At 42.5% G+C, this 25,327-nt stretch overlaps 1 protein-coding gene across 3 annotated transcripts in view; it reads left to right on the plus strand.

The window, feature by feature from the left end:
• The window catches only part of RXRA (retinoid X receptor alpha), a 310,855-nt gene that overhangs the window by 78,435 nt on the left and 207,093 nt on the right, over positions 1–25,327 (plus strand). For 2 of the 3 annotated variants that reach the window (XM_073599591.1, XM_073599592.1), the window contains exon 2: positions 18,900–19,067. The exons of the other annotated variant lie outside the window; for it this stretch is intronic. In XM_073599591.1, the coding sequence (XP_073455692.1) occupies positions 18,900–19,067 (168 nt within the window). The remainder of the gene's footprint in view (positions 1–18,899; positions 19,068–25,327) is intronic. 3 annotated transcript variants of the gene reach the window in all.

Raw genomic sequence — 25,327 nt, forward strand, 5'->3', positions numbered from 1 at the left:
GGAGAGTGGGGACACCACTTCTGTAAAGTAGAACGTCATCTTTTTGTGGTTCCATGTCCCCTGCCTGTGTAGTGATGTCAGGAGGTTTGTGTTGGGGCTTCTGTTGGTGGCAGTGTGACTTCTTGTGTTGCTTTGTTGTCGGGAATAGTGTTGGTTTATTGTAGGACTGTAAAATGCAGCCTGGAGGTCATTAAACTTGAAACTGCTCACACTTGGGGTCTGTTCCTGGCTTGGAGCTGTTTCCTCTCACCTTCCGCTTCTCACTGTTGTGTTGGGAGGGAAGACATGGCTGTTATAACTGCAGAAGTCTTTCATCTCCCTTTCTACAGGCTCAGCTGTCTCCAATAATAAAACTGCAGCCTGGATGCTATAAAACTCTCCACTCAGTCGCTGGGGTCTTTTTTCTCTTCTCCATACTAGAAAACGGGACCTATAAAATTGGTGATGGTCACACATTCATAGAACTTGGAAACAACATATCAATGTTTATCGTACAATTGCAAGACATTTTGTACATTTGGTTAAGCCTAGGTTCACATTGATACGGTTTGACACGTCAAATCGTATGCCAAATCTGCGGCTATTGCTGGCAAAGGTACTATCCGAATCAGTGCGATGCTGACTTTGCGGCGCCGCACTGATTCCCAAAAGTAGTTATTGTACTACTTTAGGTGACTTTGAGGTACGATTTGTATAGACATCTGTGCTGAACTCACACGATGTCAATCCCACGGTCAGTGTGAACCTATAGTATGAAACTGCAAGGTACCAGCTAAATAAACAGTCTGTACTGTATGTGGGAGATCTGTACTGAAATGTAACATTGCTGGGATTTAACAGCTTGGCCAGGTTGGTGACCTGACTTCAGTGCAGCTTGGGCACTTTTCTGGCCCTAGCCTGTGGTCGTCACACTATTATTCTATTCTCTCAGTATGTTCCCTGTCAGCACATGTGTACTTCAACACCCCTGATTGGCTCTTATACTGCCCCTCCATCTTCCAGTCTGAGTGCTAGAAGTAGGATGACAAAATGCTGAAACATATATGACATTTAGATATGTCTACTAACTCTGTGTGCTTTTTATTGAAACAGAGATGTTAACATGAAAATTATAGAGAGCCTTAAATGCAACCCCTAACACTTGGAATGGTGCACACAATAGCAGTGCATTTTCGAGTTTGAAATGTATTGCATTAAGTTAGGCAGCTTGTTCAAAATGAATGGGCTGTTAACACCGGAAATGTTGGTCCTGCTGCTTTTTTCGCAGCATACCGCAATGCACATTAAAGAAAAAGTAAAGAGTAAAATAAACCAATAATAGTAACCCCCAGCATTCGTGTCAGTAGATGCAAGAATAACCCTTAGCCCGGGTTCACAGCTATGCGAATTAGATGTGCGATTACGCACATCTAATTCGCATAGCAGGAGAATGTGACTGGCTCCCTATGGAGCCGGTTCACATATGTCCAGGGCGGCTGCGTTGCGCACTGCACAAAAATGCTGTGCGTCTTTGGCTGCGTTTCAGGGCCGAATTCAGGCATAGAATCGGCCCTGATTCGTCCCTGAAAGGGTGAACAGGGACGCACAGCGCTCCTGTGCGGTCCGCAGCGCATTATGGTGTGAACCCGGGCTCAACATTGGTGTCAGCAGATGCAAAAATAATCCCCAACATTGTTGTCAGTAGACACAACAATAATTCCCAGCATTGATGTCAGTGGACACAATAATAGCCCTGAGCATTGGTGTCAGCAGATATATCAATAACCCCCAATATTGGTGTCCGTGGATGTAATAATAACCCCAAGTATTGGGATGCATGTATTGGTGTCAGTGGCCGTGCTGTGGGGCTGTACTGGTATATCTGCAGATATTACCAGCCTATAGAAATGTGAAACGACAAGTGGAAATTTCAAGATGAAAAGAAATGAAAAGTTAATTTTACATGTGTAAAATCTGTCAGGGAAATGAAGTGTGCCACGATTGTAACACCGTAAGGAAAAGTAGTTCAAGAATCCAGATGAAAACACACATAACTGGCAAGTAAAAGAGGTGATAAGAAAAAAAGTGTAGAACATTTCATTTCACCCCTTTATAAATAAACCACATGGCGTGTGACGCTGGAAGAGATCCGCATGGCGATATTTCAGAAATATATCCCTGGCGTAAATTTAGCAGTGTGCTCAGCATCCGGCTTCCTGGTGCGTTAGAGAAATGGTCAGCGGAGAGAGAGGATGTTTACAAATGAGAGGAAACCGTTTCATTGAGAAAAAAAGTGAAACGTTTCTCAGCACTTTGACTGGAAAAGCTGGCCATTCCCTGGCTGATTTTTACTTGTACTGCAGTTGGTTTAAATATTGCGTACTAAGTACTAAATGAGTACTAAATGATATCAATATTCCCCAAATATAATCAATACACATCCACTACTAAATGGCCCTGTATCTTATTTTTTATGAAATCGCTTTTTTTTCTGCCTCCTTTTAACATTCTTTGTAAGATCCCGAACGTCTCCTTTTCCCCCTCACTTCTTCTGTTTGTTCGGAATAAGCAGTTTGTTATTTGCAGCCATGTTCACTGCTCTAGGCACATTACACTTTCTATAGTCAAATTTGAGAGCAAGCAAGAGAGACTGGCTACGTTTCCACATACAGTCGGACCCTTAACGTAGCCACCCCCTAGACACATAGACATACAGAAAAAACCTGGCAGAGCTTCTGATCCTTCATCCCTTACAACTATAAAAAGGTTTGCCACTTTAAAGTGTTTGTGAACCGAAATCTGTAAATCACTGCCATCCCCCCTATTATAGTTAGGCATACCACACTGTATAAGTCTTTTATTAAAACAAGGCATGTAAATACCTTTTTAATGCGATCTTCAGGCCTGTCACGTGACTCTCGGCCACTGTAAACCTCTGATACATGGCTACCGCAGGAGGGGCCGAGATCTCCCTCTGACATCAGCCGGGGACATCACATGGCCGCTTAGCCACTACCGCAGTAGCCCTGCAGATTTTAGAAATGGAGACCGGCCGATCCTCATGTAAACCAGCCTGAAGATTGCTCTAAAAAGGTATTTACATGCCTCGTTTTAACAAGACTTATACAGTGTGGTATGCCTAACTATAATAGAGGGGCTGGCAGTGACCATTTCTAAAATGTTATTTTCAATAATAGCAGGGGCTGAGACAGAGACACAGACATGGAGCTGACAGGCAGGGAGGGAGTGGTGAGGGTTTGGAGAGCAGAGAGGACAGCTGTGGATGACGGAGGGATGTATGCTGACCATGAGCCCTGATTTTTGTGGTCAGCACAGAAAGGGGGACACAGGAAGTGGCAGGGATCAGCCAGGTTTTTTACATTTTAAGAGAGGGGCAGATTACACAAGCAGTGTGCTGTAGAACAAAAAAAGGGCTCATGTGCACACTGCATCTGAAAGAAGCAGCTGGGCTTTTTTTGAGCTCTCATTTTTTTCTGCCTGGAAACTCCCCTCCATGTTTGCCAATGTGTCCATGCACTGTGGCTTTTTCAGGAGTTTCTAGGCATATGAGCTTACAGGCAGAAAAAAACCCACCAAACTTGCATTTTTGAGAGGAGCTTTGGAGCAGAAAAGATGCCTAAGCACCCAAAAAACGCATGGCAAAGTGTGAAAAAGCGCAAAAAGGCTCAAGAAAAAAATGGAAGACTTAGCAGAGGGGAGGGTATGTGGAAAAAAAAAAGAAGCTATATCGCGCATTTTCATTCGAATTCATTCTCGCGTTCTTGTTCTTTATAATATGCGAATGGACATGTGCGCACATGAGGCTTAAATTACTGACCAAAAAATGGCGATCTTTCAATTTTTTTTCTGTTTACTGAAAGATGCATAGCGCTTGTTTACACACCTGTGTGCATAGGCACATTGCAATAAATGGGATGTATTTTAGCTCAGTAAAAAAAAGCTATACTGAGCTATTTCCAGTTGCAGTGTGCAAGAGGCCTTAGGCAGAGAAATGAGCTCAAATGCCTGTAAAAGCACCTTTTTTTTTTTTTGTTGAAGCTGCAGTGTGCATGGGCTCTAAGACTCCATGTACACTAGTGTTTTTTTGAAGTCCTAGAAGCTTTTTATTAGCATTTGTTCATAGAAGCTAAATAGTGTTATCCTTTGTGTCCATGCACAATACTTAAGGTTATTGGTGTTTTTTGTGCTTCAGCGTCTAGGAAAAGCAGGAAAAAAAATGTTTTTGTAGAGTTTCTTTCAAGCAGAAATGCTGCAAAACGCTACTAATAGTGTTTTTTCCCCCGTTTTTTTTTAAAGGAACTGCAAAAATGCTAATAAAGCGCTAACGATCCTAAAGCGCCACTACAAAAAGCTTATTACCAGCGTTTTTTATCCAGCGTTTTTTTTAGCTTAAAAGAAAAGTTAGTGCACATGGAGCCTAAAGCTTCAGACAGTTTCTTATGTTCCTCATGTACTCTGTGAATGAGATCTCTGGTCTGCACCACTGCTGTGCCCATTATGAGGGGTTCCCACCATCCCTGCTGGTTAATTCATTTTAGATTTTGGACAATGAAATAGGAGGAGCTGGAACATACAAAGGTAGGTGGGAACACTTAAAGTCTGAGGTGGACAGGAAAGTATCTGCAATTTTAGCAGGAGGATCTTGCCGTTGGAGGATTCAATGCGTAAGGAAGCCTGAAGGTACACTTACCACTAGCTGAGAAACAGCTCTGCACCCATCTAGGCTTTACATTGATGCTCAAGCCCCATTTTTACAAGAAAAGACGCCCAGTGGGCGAGCATCCCTGTAAACGACGCAATCATTTTTGTCATAAAGGTCACAGAATCTTCTCATCTGCACCCCCTGTTATGGCGTTTAATGGAGGATTACATTGCAGTAACAATTTAATTATCCCAGATAATAGTAATTATTACTGACAAGAGCAGTAGTTTAGTTCTGATATGGGAATTTTGGTTGTGTGCGCGTCTCTCTCTTCTCTTAGCAATTGTGCATTTCATCCTTCCAGCAAGGCGATGGTGGGTGTTACCATGTCAGCAGAGGTGACCCAATACAACGTGATGGGGTTAAGCGTCCTGGTATTTAGAACCCCTGCCTTCTTGAACGCCCTCCGGGCCGCTGACATTTTTCGTGTTGTGAATCCTTATTAGTTGTGAAAAGCAAAAGTGTGACATTGCATCTGGCGCAGGGCCGCAGGGTAGAATGGCAAGGTTGTAGGGAACGCTTCCTAGTGACAGCACAGATCTACCCAACTCCTGGGATCTGCTGCAGTAGGGACTTAAAGAGATGCACCGTTTTTGTCTGTTAACACATTGTTCAAATCCTGGTTCCTTTTTAAAAATTTGTAGTTTTTTTTTTTCCTCTATTTTGAGGAGGATAGTTCCTTTAGGCCCCTTTCAGGCATGCGAACCGTTCATTTCATCACTTCAGTCACATCAAAATGAATGAGTATTCATCAGGTTTTCATTTGTGCTCATCAGTTTTTTTATCAGTTTTTTATCAGTTTTTTTATCAGTTTTTTTACATTTACTACCAGTGCACAAAAAAAAAAAAAAAACGCTTTTTTTTTTAACTGAAGAAAAATAGAGCTTTGATCAGTTTAAAAAAAACGGATGATTGCGGATGTAAATGGATGATCATCCATTTACATCCGTTTTTCCATAGCAATGCATTGACATCCGTTTTTGATCCGTCAACGGATGGATGAAAAACGGACAAACGGCCAGCATGTGTGAAAGGGGCCTTAAAGTTTTTGTGTTTTTTGCCTTTTTAAATAAAAGGGGCACGCTGCTGACACTGTGTTTATTCTGAAGGAGAACAGGTACTTCTGTTGTCCTACCGATCAGGTCAGCGTCCCTGGTCCCATAAATTCCCTTTCTGCAAAACGTAATTTCATAAGACACGCTGCCATTCACTAAAATTAGAAGAAAAGAGGATTAACATTAAACTGCATAGAGAGTTCTTTACTGTAAAAGCATTTAGGATGTGGAATTCTCTTCCACAGGCAGTGGTTTCAGCGGGGGGGGGGCATCGATAATTTCAAAAAAGTATTAGATAAGCACCTGAACGACCACAACATACAGGGACATACAATGTAATACTGACACACACGCACATAGGTTGGACTTGATGGACTTGTGTCTTTTTTTTCAACCTCACCTACTATGTAACTATGTAATATTTGCCCATTCTTTTTTGCCGAACTGCTCAAGTTCAGGTGAAGGTGAATGTCCTTGCATGGCCTAGTCAGAGCCCAGACTTAAACCCCATTGAAAATCTGTGGAATGACTTGAAGACTGAAGTCCACAAACAGTCACCATTAAATTTAACTGAACTTGAGCAGTTCTGCAAAGAAGAGTGGGCAAATATTGCAAAGTCTAGATGTGCAAAGTTAGTAGAGACATATCCCAACAGACTAATGCCACTTACACACAATCAGATTTTCCAACAGCAAATGTTGGATGTGAGCTTGTTGGCGGAAAGTCCGACCGTGTGTATGCTCCATCGAATATTTGTTGTTGGAATTTCCGATCGTGTGTACACAAGTCCATCGCACAAAAGTTCACACATGCTCGGAATCAAGCAGAAGGAGTTGCACTGGCTATTGAACTTCCTTTTTCTCGGCTCGTCATACATCTTGTACGTCACCATGTCCCCACGTTCATAATTGTTGGCCAACATTTGTGTGACCGTGTGTATGCAAGACAAGTTGGAGCCAACAACCTTTGAACAAAAATCCACGGTTTTGTTGTCGGAGAGTCCGATCGTGTGTACGGGGCATTAGACTGTAATTAAAGAAAAAGGTGGGTCAACAAAATACTGACACAAGGGGGGTGATCCTTTTTCCAACTCAGTAATTGTTTTTAATTTTTATTTTTTTTTCTGACGTGTTGGTGTTATATCTTTCACTTGGATGTTATAAGTTGCATAAACCACTGGATAAAACAAAAAATGTGTCTGTCTTCATTTCAGGCTGCAAAGCAACACAATGTGATTATTTTAAAGGGGGTGATTTATATTCTATACCCGGTGTATATCAGTAAGTGACACCAGGTATGGTAAATATGTATGATTTGTTCTTTTTTTTCATTGTTGGTATTTGAGTGTCTCTCGATCTACTTTTATCCTGTTTTGGTGAAGCTGCTTTTTTACTTTTGCTCTGGAAGGTTTAGCTGTTGTATGTCACCTGCTATTAGAACAGGATACAACAAACTAATAACCTATAAATGGATGTCTGTAATTATCCGTAACTAACTAACTGACCAGATGCAGTTCATACGAAATTGACACCTGCTGCTCTCTGTATTACAACAGGAAGTGTCCCTGTAGATATACGCTCCTGTAAATTGCCTCTATATATAATAACCCCCATAGGCCACCCTGCCCCATTTATTTTACAATGCAATAAACAAGCCTGGTTTGTGTTATGTTTATATTCGTACTAGTAGTTGCCTAACGTGTATGTGTATATGTATATATATATGTATGTGTATATATATATATATATATATATATATATATATATATATATTAATATATTATTATACACAAAAATTTACTAGGTGTAACCATCTTTATTTGTTTTATCCCCTGCACAATGTCACAAATCTCTAATCAGCCTGCCCATGCAAGGGTCGAAAATTGTAGTGGAGGCTGAAATGGGAGCCGGAGTGTGTGTCACAAATTCCTGCAGACAGCTGTGTCTCTGACAGTCTCATGTTTCAATCACTGAGGGAGACCTTCAGTTAGAATGCAGGGTTATTGACAAATAATTGCAGTTTCAGAGAAGGAGTTGTTTTTTTTTTTTTTAGTAAAGTTAATCTCACAAAGCAGGGGGATTATATTACAAATTTCAGCTCCTAAAAAAAGAAAAAAAAATGTTTTTTCTGCATTTATAATATCAAAACTGGCATGGGCAAAGAAATCACTTTTCAAAGAAATGACTACTGAAATATATAACTGACTGTTTAGTTTTCATAAATTTTGTTAGCTTCGTACGAGAGATGAGACGGCACTTCCTTATTCCACCACATTGGCTGGGTTTTCAGAGAGGTCGCCTTCACGGCGGTCATCTTTTTTCTGGGAAATGTCACCCTGGAGAGAAGATTAAAGTTTTATGGCGGATATATAGACACTTTCATAAAGAGCATTGTCTCCCTTCTTTCTCGCTTTCCTTTTTTATCTTCCAGCGGCCCAGAAAGGAGCGAGCATAAACCGCCTCGGTCGGATAATGTGATTGGCCAGAGGCATTTCAGAGTTGTCAATTTGCCACAATGCGCCGTAAATTTTGCCGTCTGAGGATTGTGTTGGTGAAAACAGGATCAGGGGACGTATCTGCCATTCTCCCTCTGCGTTGGTCTCTTTCCTGCCCGTCTCCCGTAGTGGAACAGAGCATCTCGCAATGAAAGAGCCAATGTCATGATTTACACAGCCTGTCCTTCCCAGGCCAAAACTGAGCCAACCACCGTGACATATTTAAAAGGCTAAATGGAGCTGATTGACATGTTCAAGAAAACCGCCCAGACCAGCATCTTATGTCTTCATATGGCTTTCACTTTCATCAGCCGTCTGCAAAACATTTGATACTTTATATTTTTAGAGCTAAGATGTACAAAGAAGTAGTTACACACAAGGTACACGATTCTCCCTTCTGCATGTGTGCAAGTTGTAGAGTTTATTTATTTTTTGTTGTTTCTTAAAAGTCACAGTGTCTTTTCTATTTTGGGGGGATGGGCTCCCACTTTAGTTTTTTTTTTATTTGTTAGTTTGGTACATTTGCCTAAATTGCTTATTTTTACATTTTTGTTTCAATTTTTTAACCCAACTATGTAACTTTCAAGTGGAACTCAATTTATTGTGGAATATTTAAAAAAGTGGTAGCTTATAAGGGATCCAAAGAGGTGTAGCTCACCTTGTGGACATCTCTCTTTTATTTACTGTTTACATTTTTACTGCACACTGGGAGTACAGCCATTGCTATACTACCACTGGACCTTTTAGGTCTCTGATCTTGCAGATGCAGTCTTTTGCAGCCCCTCTGCACACCCCTACTCTCCGCTTTCGCAGTCATGGAAGGCTTTGTATTGCAGTATGTGAACCCATTCCTAAAATACAAAGTATTCTGTGAATAGACGGGGGGTGTGCAGAGCGGCTGCTGTGCAGTGTAACAGAGCACATCTCTCTTGTCAGAGAGCTGGGAGTATAGCAATAGTTGTAGTTCCAGCACGCAATAAAAATATAAGTTGGGAATAAAAGAGATAAGTCCACAAGACAGCTTACACCTCGTTGGCCACAACCCGTTAAAAATCAGCATATTTTTAATGATGGATTCTTAAAGTTCTTTATCATAGCTATTTCAGCTTCAGACCTACAACTGTCCTTTCCTGCTGACACTTTTTTTTTTTTTTGTTAATTTCTTATAAAACTTGGCCACATCTTGCTTTGTGGTTCTAATTCTTTCTTTCCATCCTTTTATCTGTCCCAGCCAATAACCAAATCTTACCAGATTAGGTCTCCTGGCCTCAGCCTATCCCCAGATTAACCTTTAAACGCCTCTTCTGTCAATCCCAAGTTTAACCCAGATGTCTCTAAATAGCCACTTAATACATGTATGGCTTCAGTAATCCTTAGCATTGCCCTGGTTCAACCCAGGTAGTAAGATATTTCCTGTATATGGGTTTCATTAAGTAGCTTTGTCTGTCTTCACCTATCATCAAACAATGGCTTGTGGGGGGGTCAGAAGTTTTATAATAATACATTTCTTCAGGTGATCCAATCACAGTTTTATGCAAAACTGTTTTGTTCCTAGCAATGAGATGGTTAACTTGTCCATCATAGCTAGAAACTCCACTCCTGAGATGATTGCACTGTGGGTGGCACAGAATGACGCTTGCATGCCAAGGCTCCCGATGAGTGTTTACTTGCTGTGTATAAGGCTTTTTTTCTATAGTACCACACAAACCTTTCAAAATAACATTTAAATGTATGTAAACATAAAGCAGCACAGTAGCAATTGGGGTCCTGAGTTTGCATCCTGAACAATACATTGTCTGCATGGTGTTTGGATGTTCTCCCTGTGCTAGAATTGGGTTTTCTTCCACACTTCAAAGATGTGCTGGTAGGTTAATTGGCTCTCGTCTAAATTGGCCTTAGTTTGTGCATGTGAGATAGGGACCATAGATTGTGAGCTTCTCTAGGGCAGGTACTGATGTGAGTGTACAGTATGTAGAAGCACTGTATATATTGACGGCGCTTTATAAATGCCTATAATAATAATCTCAAGTTTCTTTATTTTTGTCTCCTATAGAATTTCCACTTCTGACTAATGCCTGGTGATGGAGCCAGTGAGCGGCCAGTCTCAGGCGCATACATCCAGAGACTGGAGGATGACCGCTCTTCTCTGTGATATATGTCCGGGCGCACTTTTGTTCTTGATGAAATGGCGGCCAACATTTTTCATGAGAGACAGACACGTACGAGTCATAAATCTCTCCGGGCTTTCTGAAATGGGTTTTATTCTCGGGTCCTGTCTGTCTCTGAGACGTTCCCAGGCCCCTGTGAAAAATACAAGACCATCATTCATGGTTGGCCAGTCTTGGCTGAATAATGATGTGACATCCCCCCCCCCCCCCTTTTCTATACTGTCATGCCGATGCTTCGTGACACACCGGGCATATACCCCTATCAACCGCTGCTACTGAATGTTGGCCCATGATTCCCAACTGTACTCCTGAAACAGGATCTTTCCACCCTTTCATGATAGCATTTCAAGAAGACGAATCGCTATTTATATGGAGAGTCCAAAATAACCCCCATACTTTTTGGTAAAAGCATTTTATTGTACAAAAACGTTTTTTTTGTTTTAACCTGTCTTTATCAGGATACAGGTGCAGAAATGTAAAGTGTATTTAAAGGGAAAACATTTTGCTTAAGCCAGCCATAGACGGTGCAAATCTCGGCTGGTTCAGTAGGAATCGGCCGAGAGTCGAACCATGTATGGGCAGGATGAATGTACCCAAGTTGATCAATCGATCAGCTTAGATACAACCAGCCAGGCAGCTGGATTTTACATGTAAATATTGCAAGTGGCTATTATAGCCGCTAGTACACGGTCTTCTCCCGGAGGGGAAGGCTTCCCCTGCTGGAAGAACACAATGGCTCGGCGGGAGAGATTCCCCTGTCAACACTGTCTGTATTGATGTGGGAATCTCGCAAATGTATTTTCCGCAAGTACGAGTTTTCTCCACCTATGGCTGGCTGGCCTTAGTCCTGAATGTAGTGAAAAGTGATTAAAATAATCTTCTCTCTAAGGCAGGCCATAGACGGTGCAAATTTCTTTCCTGCAACCATGGGTTGCAGGAAAGAAATTTGCATGATTCCTCCCATCAACACAAACAGTGCTGACAGGGGAATTCCTCCTGCCGAGCAATTTTCTGCTCGTGGCGGGGGCGGCAGAAGCCATCCCCTCCAGGAGAAGATAGTGATTATTGCTAGCGGCTATAGTAGCCGATAATAATCACAAGTGAATCCGGCAAGCTGGTTTTACCCAAGTTGAGTGATTTGATCAACTGGTTACATTCTGCCTGCCCACACAGGGTTCGAATCTCGGCCGGTTTCTGCTGAATTGGCCAAGTTTCGAACCATCTATGGCCGGCCTAAGGCCAAATCTCATCTTTGGCAACTTGGACAATAATTATTCTGTAGTCCAAGATAAACTCTAGGAAGGCTACATAGACTCCTTGATATAACACAGGAACAGAGGACAGCTCTGAATTTCTCATATGATCATTAGGTATATTCTTTCACCTATTAAACATTTATAACAATAGGCTTTCAAAAATATATTCATTGGACCGAAAGATAGCAAGTAAGAGAAGCTCTTTGGTAGGGCTCATTAAGTTTTTTTTTTAAGGACTATATACAGCCTATAAGCAGTAGTGTACCATGCACAGTACACCACAGTATACAGGCTCATAATGTGACCTGTAAGGAAGTGGTGACCACATAGTCACGGCAGAAGTTTTAATCTTGCTGGGAAAAAGTTTTTGTTATGTTTACAGGCATTGCAAGAAATGACATTCAGATCAAAAACAGGAAAGCCGAAATTGTAGCTGGGTGGGTGAAAATGGCGTCGGGATGGCAGCGTGCGCCTTTCTGCTCCCTTCTTGCTACGTATACAGAGTAAAAAATTGGATCCATATGAAAATTAAAGGTTGACCTAGCAAAGGCCAAACTTTTCCGACCGACCGGCAACCAAATCCCTCTCATTCCAATCCAAGCACGGGTACCCGTCACTCTACAGAAACAGAATCTCCCTCTTCTGAGCGGCTGAATATTTCATGGTAGCGAATTAAATATTGAACAGTGCGGTCCGGCTGTCATCGCCGTAAGAGAAAGGAGACTGTGTCATGTTGCGTGCATGTCGTCCTCTTTGTAATGTAGCAGTGTCATTTAGAAAATGACATGCCTGTTTAAAATGCTCTTCCGCGGGCCACTTTAATTAAAGCAGAGACATAATACTAATCTGCTGTCATTAATGAATTTTTAACCGCCACAGCGAAAGCGGAGTGACGCAGGGGGGCTGCTCTTATTTTCTGGATTGAATTTTGAGTGGTTTTAACTCTTTACTGCAAACTGCAACAAAGAGGCCCATGCGCACAATTTCTTTTTATATTGCAGGTAGAATTCTGGATTTTCATGTAAACTTGACACATAATCCCACATTTACAGAACCAATTGCTTTCACTGAGTCTACATCCCTCTGACAGTTACACACACGTGGAAGAATTCAAAATATGAGGAGCTGTGTATGGCCATCCCTCTATGCACAGCAGGTCAAAGCTGAGCAGCTCTGAAGCAGGAACCAAAACGAAATTTCCATCACGCAGTGCATTTCCCCCCTTTTCTGTGTAAGCGGTGTTGTGAGCTTGCTCGTAGTGAAGGTAGAGATCAATTCAACCTCAGTGGCTGCCGCCATCACTGAGGGCCTGTTTTACTGCTTATGAATTTGTACCAGTGGCGGTTGGTGCTCCAACCTGGGGGGTGGGGGTGGCAATCAGACAAACCCCCCCCACGCGGTACTCACACGGTAGGTGGCGATGCAGAAAGATCGCTCTGACGCTCCAATGATGGCGGGCATCTTCCCTTTAAGTGGTAGGCCTCAGATAGATTTGTACTAAAATCTTAGTAGCAAAAGGTAACGTATGTAAAATGCCAACATCTGTCACCTTGTTAAAGGGAACATCTGTGTCTCTGAAACATCAGTGTTTTGTTACTAGCCATTTTCATTTATGGTTTTCCATGGTGCCCCATTGGCTGTGTACCCTAGGAGTGAAAGGTGAACGTGCAAGATGGATGTTTTGCTTTTGTTGTTGCCGTCTCATTTGCCCTCTGTATTTGTCTTGGTGACTGATCAATTTAGTTTTGGGTGATGGAAAGGGTTAGACCCTCTGCCATGTTTTAATGCTGACTATGTCCCCGCTTGTTAGATTTCCCTTCACTTTCCTTTCTTGTTGATCAGATAACCTCCTGAGGCCTTTAGGACTCATTCACACCAGTCAGATTCATTGTGGTACCATGCGGAGGTGTGTTTGTAGGGGTACCAACATGCGTTCTTTTAGCTGTGCCTCCATTGTCGTTTGCTATTGTTGATAAACTGTGGCGGCATGTTTCTGTTGCTATGCTGCTTCCCTGTTTACTCCTCCAGCTCTGATCCGTGTTTTTATATTCACATTGCACAATCTTTTCTATGCTTTTATGGCTGTTTTTGGCTGTCCAGAGGCCGCTACGCCCTAGAATGTCGGAAGCGAGACTGTCCTTAGGTTAACTGCTTCAGTACTTGAGATTGGAAGAAAAAAAGGCCCAAACTGCTGATATTCCATCCCAGCCATTCCGCCGACATTCCAGCCTGGACACCCATTCCAAATGTTATCGTCACCGGGATGTATCCTTATATACTGCCAGACTGAGGGACAGGAATAGAATCCTAATTCTATTTTGTTCTCTTCTGTATACCCCTCTCCCTCTATAGCAGTCACTCGGGCAATGTATCTGCTCATCACTTTGGATAAATTCATAAGGAAATTGTCACAATTGTTTCTTTTATTCTTTTATTTTATTGTATTCTTTTAATAAAAGAACTCCGCAATGGAATGTTATCAGTGCTGTAAATCGTAAAATAAATCCACAAACGCATAAAGATAGAAGACGAGCTCTGCGCCATCCTTCTTAGAGCTCTTTAGTAATGGTTGCTATCAGTAGCATGCAGAATATTGTGAGCTGTGTAGTAGGCAGGGAGGGGGTTAATATTGCCGCCGTGCCCTGCAGAAACTTGCCTTACAACAGAGACTAATAACTGTTTATTTCACAAGGCTTAATTGCTTTCCAAGTATTAAATGATTCCAAATGATTTGCGTTCTCAAGCTTCAGCAGCTGGAACGATTCTGAGACAATGTCTGACAAACCCGTCTGTAGGATTCAGTGTCATTACTCACTATGTATCTGACTTCCAATCTATATGCAGCATCTCAGGGTATTGCAATGTTCCATACAAATGACACCCACATCCACTCCTATCATACAAGAACAATAAACACTGGGTTAAAATATTCCTACTTGGCTAGTAGACTTTTCCTCATGAGAACTCTGCTGTCTGCAGTTGTGCTAAGAGACCCCATACACCCTGATTAAGGAGCAATCTCTGTCTGGTCATATAGTGGGGGGCATGAGAGTGTAATAATTTGTTTATTTAAAGACTTGCAAACATACAGCTTGTTATTAAAAACATATTTACATATAAAAAAAAAAAAAAGAATATATACAAAAACAAACACGTTTACATCCTCAAATACCCCTAACGAAAACGTTTTTTTTCCCCAAAAATAACATAAATAGAATTCTATACAAAGAAACATAATTTTATTATTTGTAAACCACTAAATTATGCAAAACACAAGCCTACTTCAACCTAAACACACCCTCAGGCTAAGAAACAATGAAACATTTATCCCATGCATGCAGCCTTTTTTCAAAAATCTGATCTTATAAAAATCTAGGGGATGTGAAAGAACAGAAAGAAAAGCCGCACACCCAGAGACTGACAGACAGCAGCTAAAGTGCATCTCTAGGGGGCATTAGAGTGTAAGCTCCTCTGGTGCAGAGATTATTGTGACTGGTACACTGTACAGCACTGTGGAATATGTCAAAGCTTTTTAAATGGATAACAATAATAGTGTGGGACTGTTCTCTGTAGAATATATCAGACTTCTGTACATGTATATTAATGACTGTGGGGTTCATTAGAGTGTAAGCTCCTCTGCCTCAATGACTGATACGAATGGATATTCTCTGTGCAAAGCTGGAATATGACACACACACACACACACACACACACACACACTATATATATTATATATCTGTGTGCCTGCGGTGGGCACATTAGAGTGTAAGCTTCTATGGTGCAGTGACTGATATGAATGGCTTACACTTCTCTGTACACTTCTCTTCTCTACAGCAATGCAAAATATGCAGTGGTAATAATAAATAAGAGCGGTATAAATATGTTATTGTAATAAAAATAATAATGAACTGTGTTCAGGACATTAGTGTGTAAGCTCCACTGAAATAGAGGCATGTGTGAATGTTCAGTGTACAGCGCTGTGGAATATGTCAGAGTTCTAATAATACAATAGTTTGTGACTGAAGTGGGATATTAGAGTGTCAGCTTATTTAGTGCTAAGAGCAATGTGACTGGTTCATGAAGCAATAGTGTGTGCTTACATTACAAATCACATTGTATCTATTGATTACCACTGTAATAATGACATCTTGATCATCTCACAACCAGTACCAGGTCAGAGTATTGGTGTTCTTGTTAGAAGTGCTGTTGAAGTGTATTGATCAGTGATGTCATACAGGAATGTTTACATTCTGTGTCTAAAGAAGCCAGAGGATTTGTCATCTGAAGGGTTCCAGCCTTGTACCTACCCACTCTCTGTCCTGCACTTTAATGTTCTGACCTGAGTTGTTCTGTAAGTGGCATTTCTATTGTGCAGGATTTATCAATAAGGCAGTCTGACAATTTATTCAGAAATGATTCAGAGTAAGAAATAACTGAGAGGTTCAGGGCACTCCATACCTCTATCTTGCTGAAGATATTTCTGTCTTAGTAAACCTCTTGCCTCTGTCTTATTATATTCCACATCTCTGTCTTAGTGCACTCCATGTGTTGGTCTTGCTGCACTGAACATTTCTACCTTGCTGCATTCTATAAGATGAGAACTGAAGAGCAATACTGTGATTTTGAAAGCGGTGTTAAACCCAAAAGCAAACATTTTATTATATTGCAGCTTACCAATTCTTAGATGTGATGGCTGCATTCGTTTTTTTAATTAGACTTTTCTTTCTTCTACTCTCAATTAGAGATCCTGTCAGTAAGTCTGTTGTTTTTCAAAAGAACGAGCTGTCCTGTAGATGAGTTAACAGGCATGAGACAAACCATTTACCACTGACGGGTGCTTACAATGGTCAGCTTTTATTTATTTATTAAAACCTTTATCCTAAAAGAAACAAAAGTATTGCTGTAACTGATTGTAAAGTGTGAGCCGCAGTGTGTCTTCAATGTGTTAGTGTATCTAAATCTGCTAGTACATCTAACACTCCTCTCCCCCCAGACTGACAATGCTGCTGTCCAAAGGTGTCTCTGTCGCTTCTTCATCTAGAGTGTAGGCACTCTAATATAGGAGGTGTGTTGCTGGCCAGAACACCAGGTGAAAACAGAGGGAAAAAGCGTAATAAAAAAGACTAATGCAGCCACCACATCTAATGATTGGTGATATATTACATTTTTGGCTTTGGGTTTAAGCCTGGGTTCACACTATTGCGAACACAGACATTGCAGGTTATTCACACTGCATTGCTGTGCCGATCACATGCGATTCCTGTTCAATGCGAATTCAGCATATCAGTTGTATGGCTGAACTCGCATTGAATTTGCACGAAAAAGGTGCAGGGACTTGTTTTTCCCTGCACTGGAATCGGATCACATGGGTGTTCACACCCATGCGATCCAAGATACACACACACACACACACACCTCTATGGAGCATCGGATGTCAGTGGTGACATGTCTGCTGACGTCCGAACTGCTCCGATCCGAAAAAGTGCGATGGAGGAAAAACCTACTTTTCCATCCGTCTGTGTATCGGATCGGGTGACGACGGACTCTGCGGTAAGGATATAGTTTAGTGTCACTTTAAAGCTAAACTCCAGGCAAACTGATACATACATGGAAGTTGTCCTGTCAAAAGATTATATCTTTGTCCATCCAGTCCTGAGATTTGCACAGTCTTGCTAGACAGCAAAGCCAACCTTTTTTTCTCTCTGCTGCAGTTAGGCCCCTTTCACAGGGGCCCGAGCGTTTTTTGCTCCGCACGGGATCCACCCGCTGATCCCCTGCGGAGCTGAGCAGTGCAGGCGGATGACAGGCTGCTGTGCTCTATGGGCAGTCAGAAAGAAATGGATTGTCTGTCAGTTCACAACTGACTGCTCTATGCACACTACAAATCCCATAGTCCCTAGACCATATCACACCTGAGATCTGGCTATCCATTTTTTTTGTTTTGTTTTTTGCTGGATCGGACCCTGAGATAGCCAGGTGTAAACCAACAGAGATTGGATGATCTTACAGGTCCGGCTGAAAAAGTACAGCCAGACCCAATTGGATCTCTCTTGTGAAAGGAGCCTTAAGCAACACAGCTAGGCGACTTTCCTGCCTACAGCTTGTAAATGGAAAGTGAAGGAACAGTGATGAGGTCACCTCTCTGCTTTCTTCATTATCAGCAAATGTGATTGCAGCACACCTGAATGCCCCCATCACAGACCCTCTCTCTTCCAGTCTGAGTGATGTTGTACAAGGGATGACAAGAGGTTGAAATGAAGAAAGATTCAGTTATCTGCATTATTTACATTTTAAATACAATGTATTTATTTTTTTAAAATATGTAATTGGATACATTGGTGGTTTCTTATTCTTTACTTGGAATTTGGCTTTAAAGGCACACTCCACTACAATGTGAACATTCTGCATTTAGTCAGACTATGGACCCAATCACAGATGCTCATTGAGGTTGATTTACTAAAGGCAAATATACTGTGCGCTGCAAGTGTAGTTGTTCTAGGCCTGGCTATGGCTGCAGCGGGGTCGATCCTGGGCGGCCCGGACGCCGAAGCTCAAGTGCCAGAGTCCTCCCCTCCCTCCTCCTCTCCTCGTTTTACATCCTACACACAGTGGGAATCTCCCGCTGTGTCACGAAGCTAAGGTCTGAAATGTTCGGCGGTCGATGTAACAAAGTCCCGCCTCCTAGACCGGCTCCTGTCATAGATGGAACACTGATCCAATATTAAATCAGTGTGACGTGTATCATAGGAGTCGGTCTAGGAGGCGGGACTTTGTTACATTGGCCACTGGGATATTCAAATCCAAGCTCTGACTGTAAAACAGTGGGAGATCGGCGCTCTGTGTGTGATCCATCCTGGCACTGTTAGGCTCCATTGTTGGGCACTGGTAGACTGCATTGATGTATTGATGCAGTGGTAGGCTGTATTGATGGGCACTTTTAGGCTGCATTTAGTGGGCACTGGTAGACTGCTTTTGATGGGCACTGATGAGGCTGCATTGATGGGCACTGGTAGGCTGCATTTGATGGGCACTGATGAGGCTGCATTTGATGGGCACTGGTGAGACTGCATTGATCTCTTGTATCATGTCTGCAGTCTCTGACCATCTCCTGTATCATGTCTACAGTCTGTGACCATCTCCTGTATCGTGTCTGCAGCCTCTAACCATCTCTTTTATCATGCCCGCAACCTCCTGACAATCTCTTTTCTTTTATCATGTCTGCAGTCTCTGAGGGGGAGTCTGGAGAGGAGTCAAGAGTGGGAGTGCCGCCGGGATGGGGGTCATGGGAGAAGTCTGATGTGTGTGGACTGTGGAGAGGAGACTATAGGATAAAACCAGAGCCACCAACCTGGAGCCGTCTGACTGAGCCCTGCATGGTGCATCTAAGAGGAGGTCAGTGACAGCGCCGCCAGGCCAGTCTTGGGGGGAGGGGGGGGTGATGTAATGGGGGAGGTGAATACAATAATGGAAGGGAGCATGGATATAAAGGTTTCCCCCTTATATTAGTAAACACCCCTTACCTTAGTCTATTCTTTCTGCAGAAGGTGCTCTCTGGTCACCAGAATCCCCCCTACCCAAGGATCCTGAGGTCCCCCTTGATGATTGCTTCACTTTTAACCAGAACTTGCTCATATATATATTAATTATTATATAATATAGCCCTATGTGGTTTCATATCTGTCTTATCTATATACAGTATCTGACAAAAGTGAGTTCACCCCTCACATTTTTGTAAATGTTTTATTATATCTTTTCATGTGACAACACTGAAGAAATGACACTTTGCTACAATGTAAAGTAGTGAGTGTACAGCTTGTATAACAGTGTAAATTTGCTGTCCCCTCAAAATAACTCAACACACAGCCATTAATGTCTAAACCGCTGGCAACAAAAGTGAGTACACCCCTAAGTGAAAATGTCCAAATTGGGCCCAAAGTGTCAATATTTTGTGTCACCACCATTATTTTCCAGCACTGCCTTAACTCACTTGGGTATGGAGTTCACCAGAGCTTCACAGGTTTCCACTCCTCCATGACGACATCACGGAGCTGGTGGATGTTAGAGTCCTTGCGCTCCTCCATCTTCTGTTTGAGGATGCCCCACAAATGCTTAATAGGGGTTAGGTCTGGAGACATGCTTGGCCAGTCCATCACCTTTACCCTCAGCTTCTTTAGCAAGGCAGTGGTCCTCTTGAAGGTGTATTTGGGGTTGTTATCATGTTGGAATGCTGCCCTGCGGCCCAGTCCCTGAAGGGAGGAGATCATGCCCTGCTTCAGTATGTCACAGTACATGTTGACATTCATGGTTCACTCAATGACCTGTAGCTCCCCAGGGCCAGAAGCACTCATGCAGCCCCAGACCATGACACTCCCACCACCATGCTTGACTGTAGGCAAGACACACTTGTCTTTGTACTCCTCACCTGGTTGCTACCACGCATGCTTGACACCATCTGAACCAAATCAGTTTATCTTGGTCTCATCAGACCACAGGACATGGTTCCAGTACATGTCCTTAGTCTGCTTGTCTTCAGCAAACTGTTTGTGGGCTTTCTTGTGCATCATCTTTAGAAGAGGCCTCCTTCTGGGACGACAGCCATGCAGACCAATTTGATGCAGCGTGTGGCGTATGGTCTGAGCACTGACAGGCTGACCCCCTCCCACCCCTTCAACTTCTGCAGCAATGCTGGCAGCACTTATACATCCATTTCCCAAAGACAACCTCTGGATATGACGCTGAGCACGTGCACCCAACTTCTTTGGTCGACTATGGCGAGGCCTGTTCTGAGTGGAACCTGTCCTTAAACCGCTGTATGGTCTTGGCCATCGTGCTGCAGCTCAGTTTCAGGGTCTTTGCAATCTTCTTATAGCCTAGGCCATCTTTATGTAGATCAACACATTTTTTTCAGATCCTCAGAGAGTTCTTTGCCATGAGGTGCCGTGTTGAACTTCCAGTGACCAGTATGAGAGAGTGAGAGCGATCACACCAAATTTAACACACCTGCTCTCCATTCACACCTGAGACCTTGTAAGACTAACAAGTCACATGACACCGGGGAGGGAAAATGGCTAATTGGGCCCAATTTGGACATTTTCACTTAGGGGTGTACTCACTTTTCTTGCCAGCGGTTTAGACATTAATGGCTGTGTGTTGAGTTATTTTGAGGGGGCAGCAAATTTACACTGTTATACAAGCTGTACACTCACTACTTTACATTGTAGCAAAGTGTCATTTCTTCAGTGTTGTCACATGAAAAGATATAATAAAATATTTACAAAAATGTGAGGGGTGTACTCACTTTTGTGAGATACTGTATAATACACTCTTCAAATATGCTTTAAAATGCATGGTTTTCCCTTTTTATGAGCAAGAAAATATGACGTTATGATATTGGGCTGGTATAATAATGCTATGGGGCTGGTATGAAATTATTTCCAGGGCTGGTTTTTATTCCCAGTCCGGCCCTGGGGCTATAGTTATGCAGTTTGTACACATCACCGCTCACTCACCAGGCAGTTCCCAGAACGAGAATGACAGAAACCAAATTAATAATTTATTGAGGGGAGGTGGGTTACACCGGCTTTAGTGTGGCCTCCATCCAGTTCCGGCTTCCAGTTCTGTTTTAAAGCCCTCCCCTCCACATCTGCTGTGCTGCGGTCTGCCGCCCGCGTGACAGCACAGTGACAGGCTGCAGCAGCCCACACGCCACAGCCAGCTCAAGTGAGCCCTCAGCTCAGACTCAGTGTGTGGTCACTGAGGCCCACCGGATAGCGCTGGAACAGGCTTCAGCCCTGCTGCTTTGGGCAGGGATGAGGGGGGGAATTGGGTAGAGCTTGGGCAAGACTTACTTTAAAATGTGGGAGGGGTTATCAACTTTACCTTCGGGCTGAAGCCCCTGGTCTTTTTGCCACCTAGCAACACCCCTGACTGCACACTGGTACTGATTAGTATTCTTCTCTCTCAGTTTCTCTTCCCCACTCAGCTAATGAGACCCCAGTGCTGATGGAAAAAGGCAGGGGAGGGACAAACAAGGATGCTGTGCAGAGCCCGACTTCCTCCTTATCAACCAATTACATAATTCGTTGTTAGAACGCTGGTGGCTAGAAGGTTGTGATGGTGCACAATGAAAACCCGTGGCTATGTGTAACAAAAGGGCATGCTTGATCAAGCCTCTGGCTTGTATACAATTTTTGGGCAATTTTTAGGCATTTTGCCAAGGCACCCCTAAAGAGACCTGATGGCACCCTGGTTGAAAAAGGCTGGTTTAGATCATAACATTCATCCTCTGCACCAGTCTTTCTTACTACCAAACTCAAATACAGTATTTGCTAGTATCCATCCGACATAGAAGCACTATGAAAAGATTGCTAATGCTCTCACACCAAGTGACTTCATACAACTTAAATGGGTAAACTGGGTAAACTTTGTGACTTCAGCACACTTGCTGTGTTTACTGGACAGTGTTGGGAGGTCAGATGTTAAATTTGTTGATGTACTTTGCTTTTAACCAATAATTAGTTGTGTCCTTTTATGAGTCACTGATAGAACATACAGAAAATTCTGTTGATTAGTGGCCCTGGTGGATCCTTGGCTTGCCTAAAATGCATAGATTGTAGTTTCTTTACAGTGGCAGTGGGAGGATAACAAGGATGTGGTCAGTGAAGTAACCCATCGCTACCAAACTTCAGTTTACCAAGTTGCTTAGTTTCGCAGTGCAGTAAACTCTGATTAGACTAATGTGGAATTCAAGAAGACAGGTCCTCTTTATTGTGCTGCTGTCAGTAATGCTGGAGATGTGCATGTGGTCCGCTTCGCTTTGTTGTGGTTCTTGAGTACATACAGACAGGTGGATGGATTAGTTTTAACAATTATGTTTGGATTTGAATTTCTATATTTGGCAAAGTCAAGATTGGATTTTATTGTGCAAATGTTCTGTGCAAATGATTATTTATTTTCTTTGTTTCCTTGCGAAGTCACGAGGCTGTTGATTGGTTAACACATAGCAGGGCTCTCTGTGCTACGTCTGACTTTTCTGGAAAAGCAATGTTTAAAGTATAACCTGCCCTTAGCTGTTGTTTGAATCTGCTGGCAGGATACATGACAATAAAAACACAGTTTGTGTAAAGTTAGCAGAGCATTTCCTGTGCTTGTATGTCTTTCATTTGTGTGCTGTGCGGTCCTGTCACACAAGCAGAACATTGCACTTTGCAACTTTGTTACTCTTCGTTATGCACACAACTGCATATCCAGCAGGGTGACATCACAATTCATCTGAAGCTTCCATAGTTACCTCTCCACAATGGACTGTAAATAAGCATTATCATAATGCGGAGGTCCTCCTTAAGTCATGGAAACTCTTCCCCATCTCCAGCTCCTAATGTCTGAAAGATGAATTTACAAATGTTTATAAAGCACATGGAACAGAACCAACCACTAACAGGTTTATTTCTGGTATTCTTTCAATTGTGGGAAGATAATACAAGAACAGATTTAAAGCCAAACTCCAGGAAACTACAATTCTCTGTTGCAGAGAGGCAGCACCCGTACTGCAGGGGTTTGCTGCTCATTTAGGTCTACAGGGCACGGAAAAGTAGATTTACTGACCCGATCCTTTGCTCCTTTGCTCTGCTAGACCAGTCCTGGCAGCGTCTTCTCCCCCATACTCTGATGGTCTAGGGTTAGGGTTGCCACCTTTTCTTCAAGCCAAACCCAAAAACTTTAGCGGCACAGGGCAATTTTTTTTCCCACAGTAAAGACTATAGGATTATAAAAGACATGGGACATATTTGGATGCCCCAAGGAGAGTAGTAATGCGGCCAACAGTGGGTGGTGGGTGTGTCCAAATTGCTCTTGCTGACATCATCGCCCCACCCTTCAGTGGAGCCAAACTTGCCCCCAGACAGTCGCCCGCAGCTCCGGGACAGCAACAGATTTGTGTGCGACTATCTTGGTTACTTTTGGAGCCACAGCCCAGTCTGAATAATGTGTCCGGGGTTTCAGGCGGACTGAAACCCGGTCACATGATTCAAAACCAGGACTGACCGGGTGAATCCTGAACAGATGGCAACCCCTTTCTAGGGTCCTGTGTAGTATTTCAGTTTAAAGCCTCGATTACCTGAACATCTATCCATCATCACAGATAGAAAATAAATCTACATATTTCAGACTGGCGCTGTCCATAGCAGCCACATTCTGTCTGGTTTCTGGAGTTATAATATATAGAGAAATGTGTGAGTGGTTGCAATATGCTATCAACATTACAATAATTTACAGATTCACATTTACAGGAATCTGTCAGAGCCCACTCACATCATTGTGTTTTATGTGCTTTACAATGTAGGACCACAGAACATTAAGGCTTTTATTTACTGATCTAAATGCAATCCACTGTTTTTAATGCACCTATACACTCAGACACGTAAGCTTGTGCTGCGTAAAAATCAGTACAAAAAAAAATAAAGGAAAAATCTGTGTATTTTATGCACGTACACATGTATGACACACCCCAAGGAAAGCTAGAAGAATTTTTATGTGCGCATATGCAAACGCAAGAATACGTGTATTCATTATACAAGCTATTTTCACATTTTTACGCAGGAATTTTATGCATGGAATCTGATGTTCATACATCAGTAGCATGTGCATGTACCCTAAAGGAACAATGAAACTAGCTACCATTACAATCTATAAGCTCTTTTCATCAGGGCAGTTTGTTAGAGTGCAGTATGTTGCATTTTTGAACAATTGTGCTTACTACATTTTTTTGTGCTTTTTGGTAAAGTTAATGGCAAGGCATTGAAAATGCACTAAAACGCACACTATTTTAATTGGGGCATTTTTCAAGTCACATATCCATGTTTCCCATGTGCCTGTAGGAAGATAATGCACAAAAACCATGTGCACTGTGTGCTAAAAACGCATTATGTACTTTAAGAAAAATTTGTGTGAATTTTCTAATCTAATGGTATGAATGGGCCCTTCTTACCAGAACACAGGGGGGGTTATTTAGGAAAGGCAAATTATTTAGGAATGCAAAGTGCACTTGAAATTGCACTGAAAGTACACTTGGAAGTGCAGTCGCTGTAAATCTGAGGGGTAGATCTGAAATGAATGGAAGCTCTGATGATTTTATCATCCAATCATGTGCAAGCTAAAATGCCGTTTTTTATTTTCCTTGCATGCCTCCCTCAGATTTACAGCGACTTCACTTCCAGTGCACTTTCAGTGCAATTTCAAGTGCAGTTTGCACTTGTAGTGCAAAGTGGATTTTTCTTTCGTAAATAACCCCCAGTGTGCCTGATCACACAAGAATCTGGGGCAGATGACAATTTTGCACAGAATGCCATGCATTTTGCTGCAGTGGACATGTGTTTTGGGGTGCCATTCACAATACATGGCAAAGAACAAAAGCAATCCATGTGCATTACTGCAATAGTGGTAAGAATGGGCCGCAAGAAGAAGGGCAGTTGTGGAGGGACCCAGAGAGGCAGTTAGGAGTTGTAGAAGGACTACAAGTTCCAACGTGCTCAGCTGCTAGGAGAATTGCAGCTTTGCATTTGTTCAGCAGGGGGTGATGCTGCCTCTTGTTAGTCCTCACAGCCAGAGTAATGTTTTTTTACCCTCTTCTAGTTAGCAGGACATGCTGTGTCTTT

This window comes from Aquarana catesbeiana, linkage group LG09, assembly GCF_042186555.1.
Source record: "Aquarana catesbeiana isolate 2022-GZ linkage group LG09, ASM4218655v1, whole genome shotgun sequence".
Classification (NCBI taxonomy): Eukaryota; Metazoa; Chordata; class Amphibia; order Anura; family Ranidae; genus Aquarana; species Aquarana catesbeiana.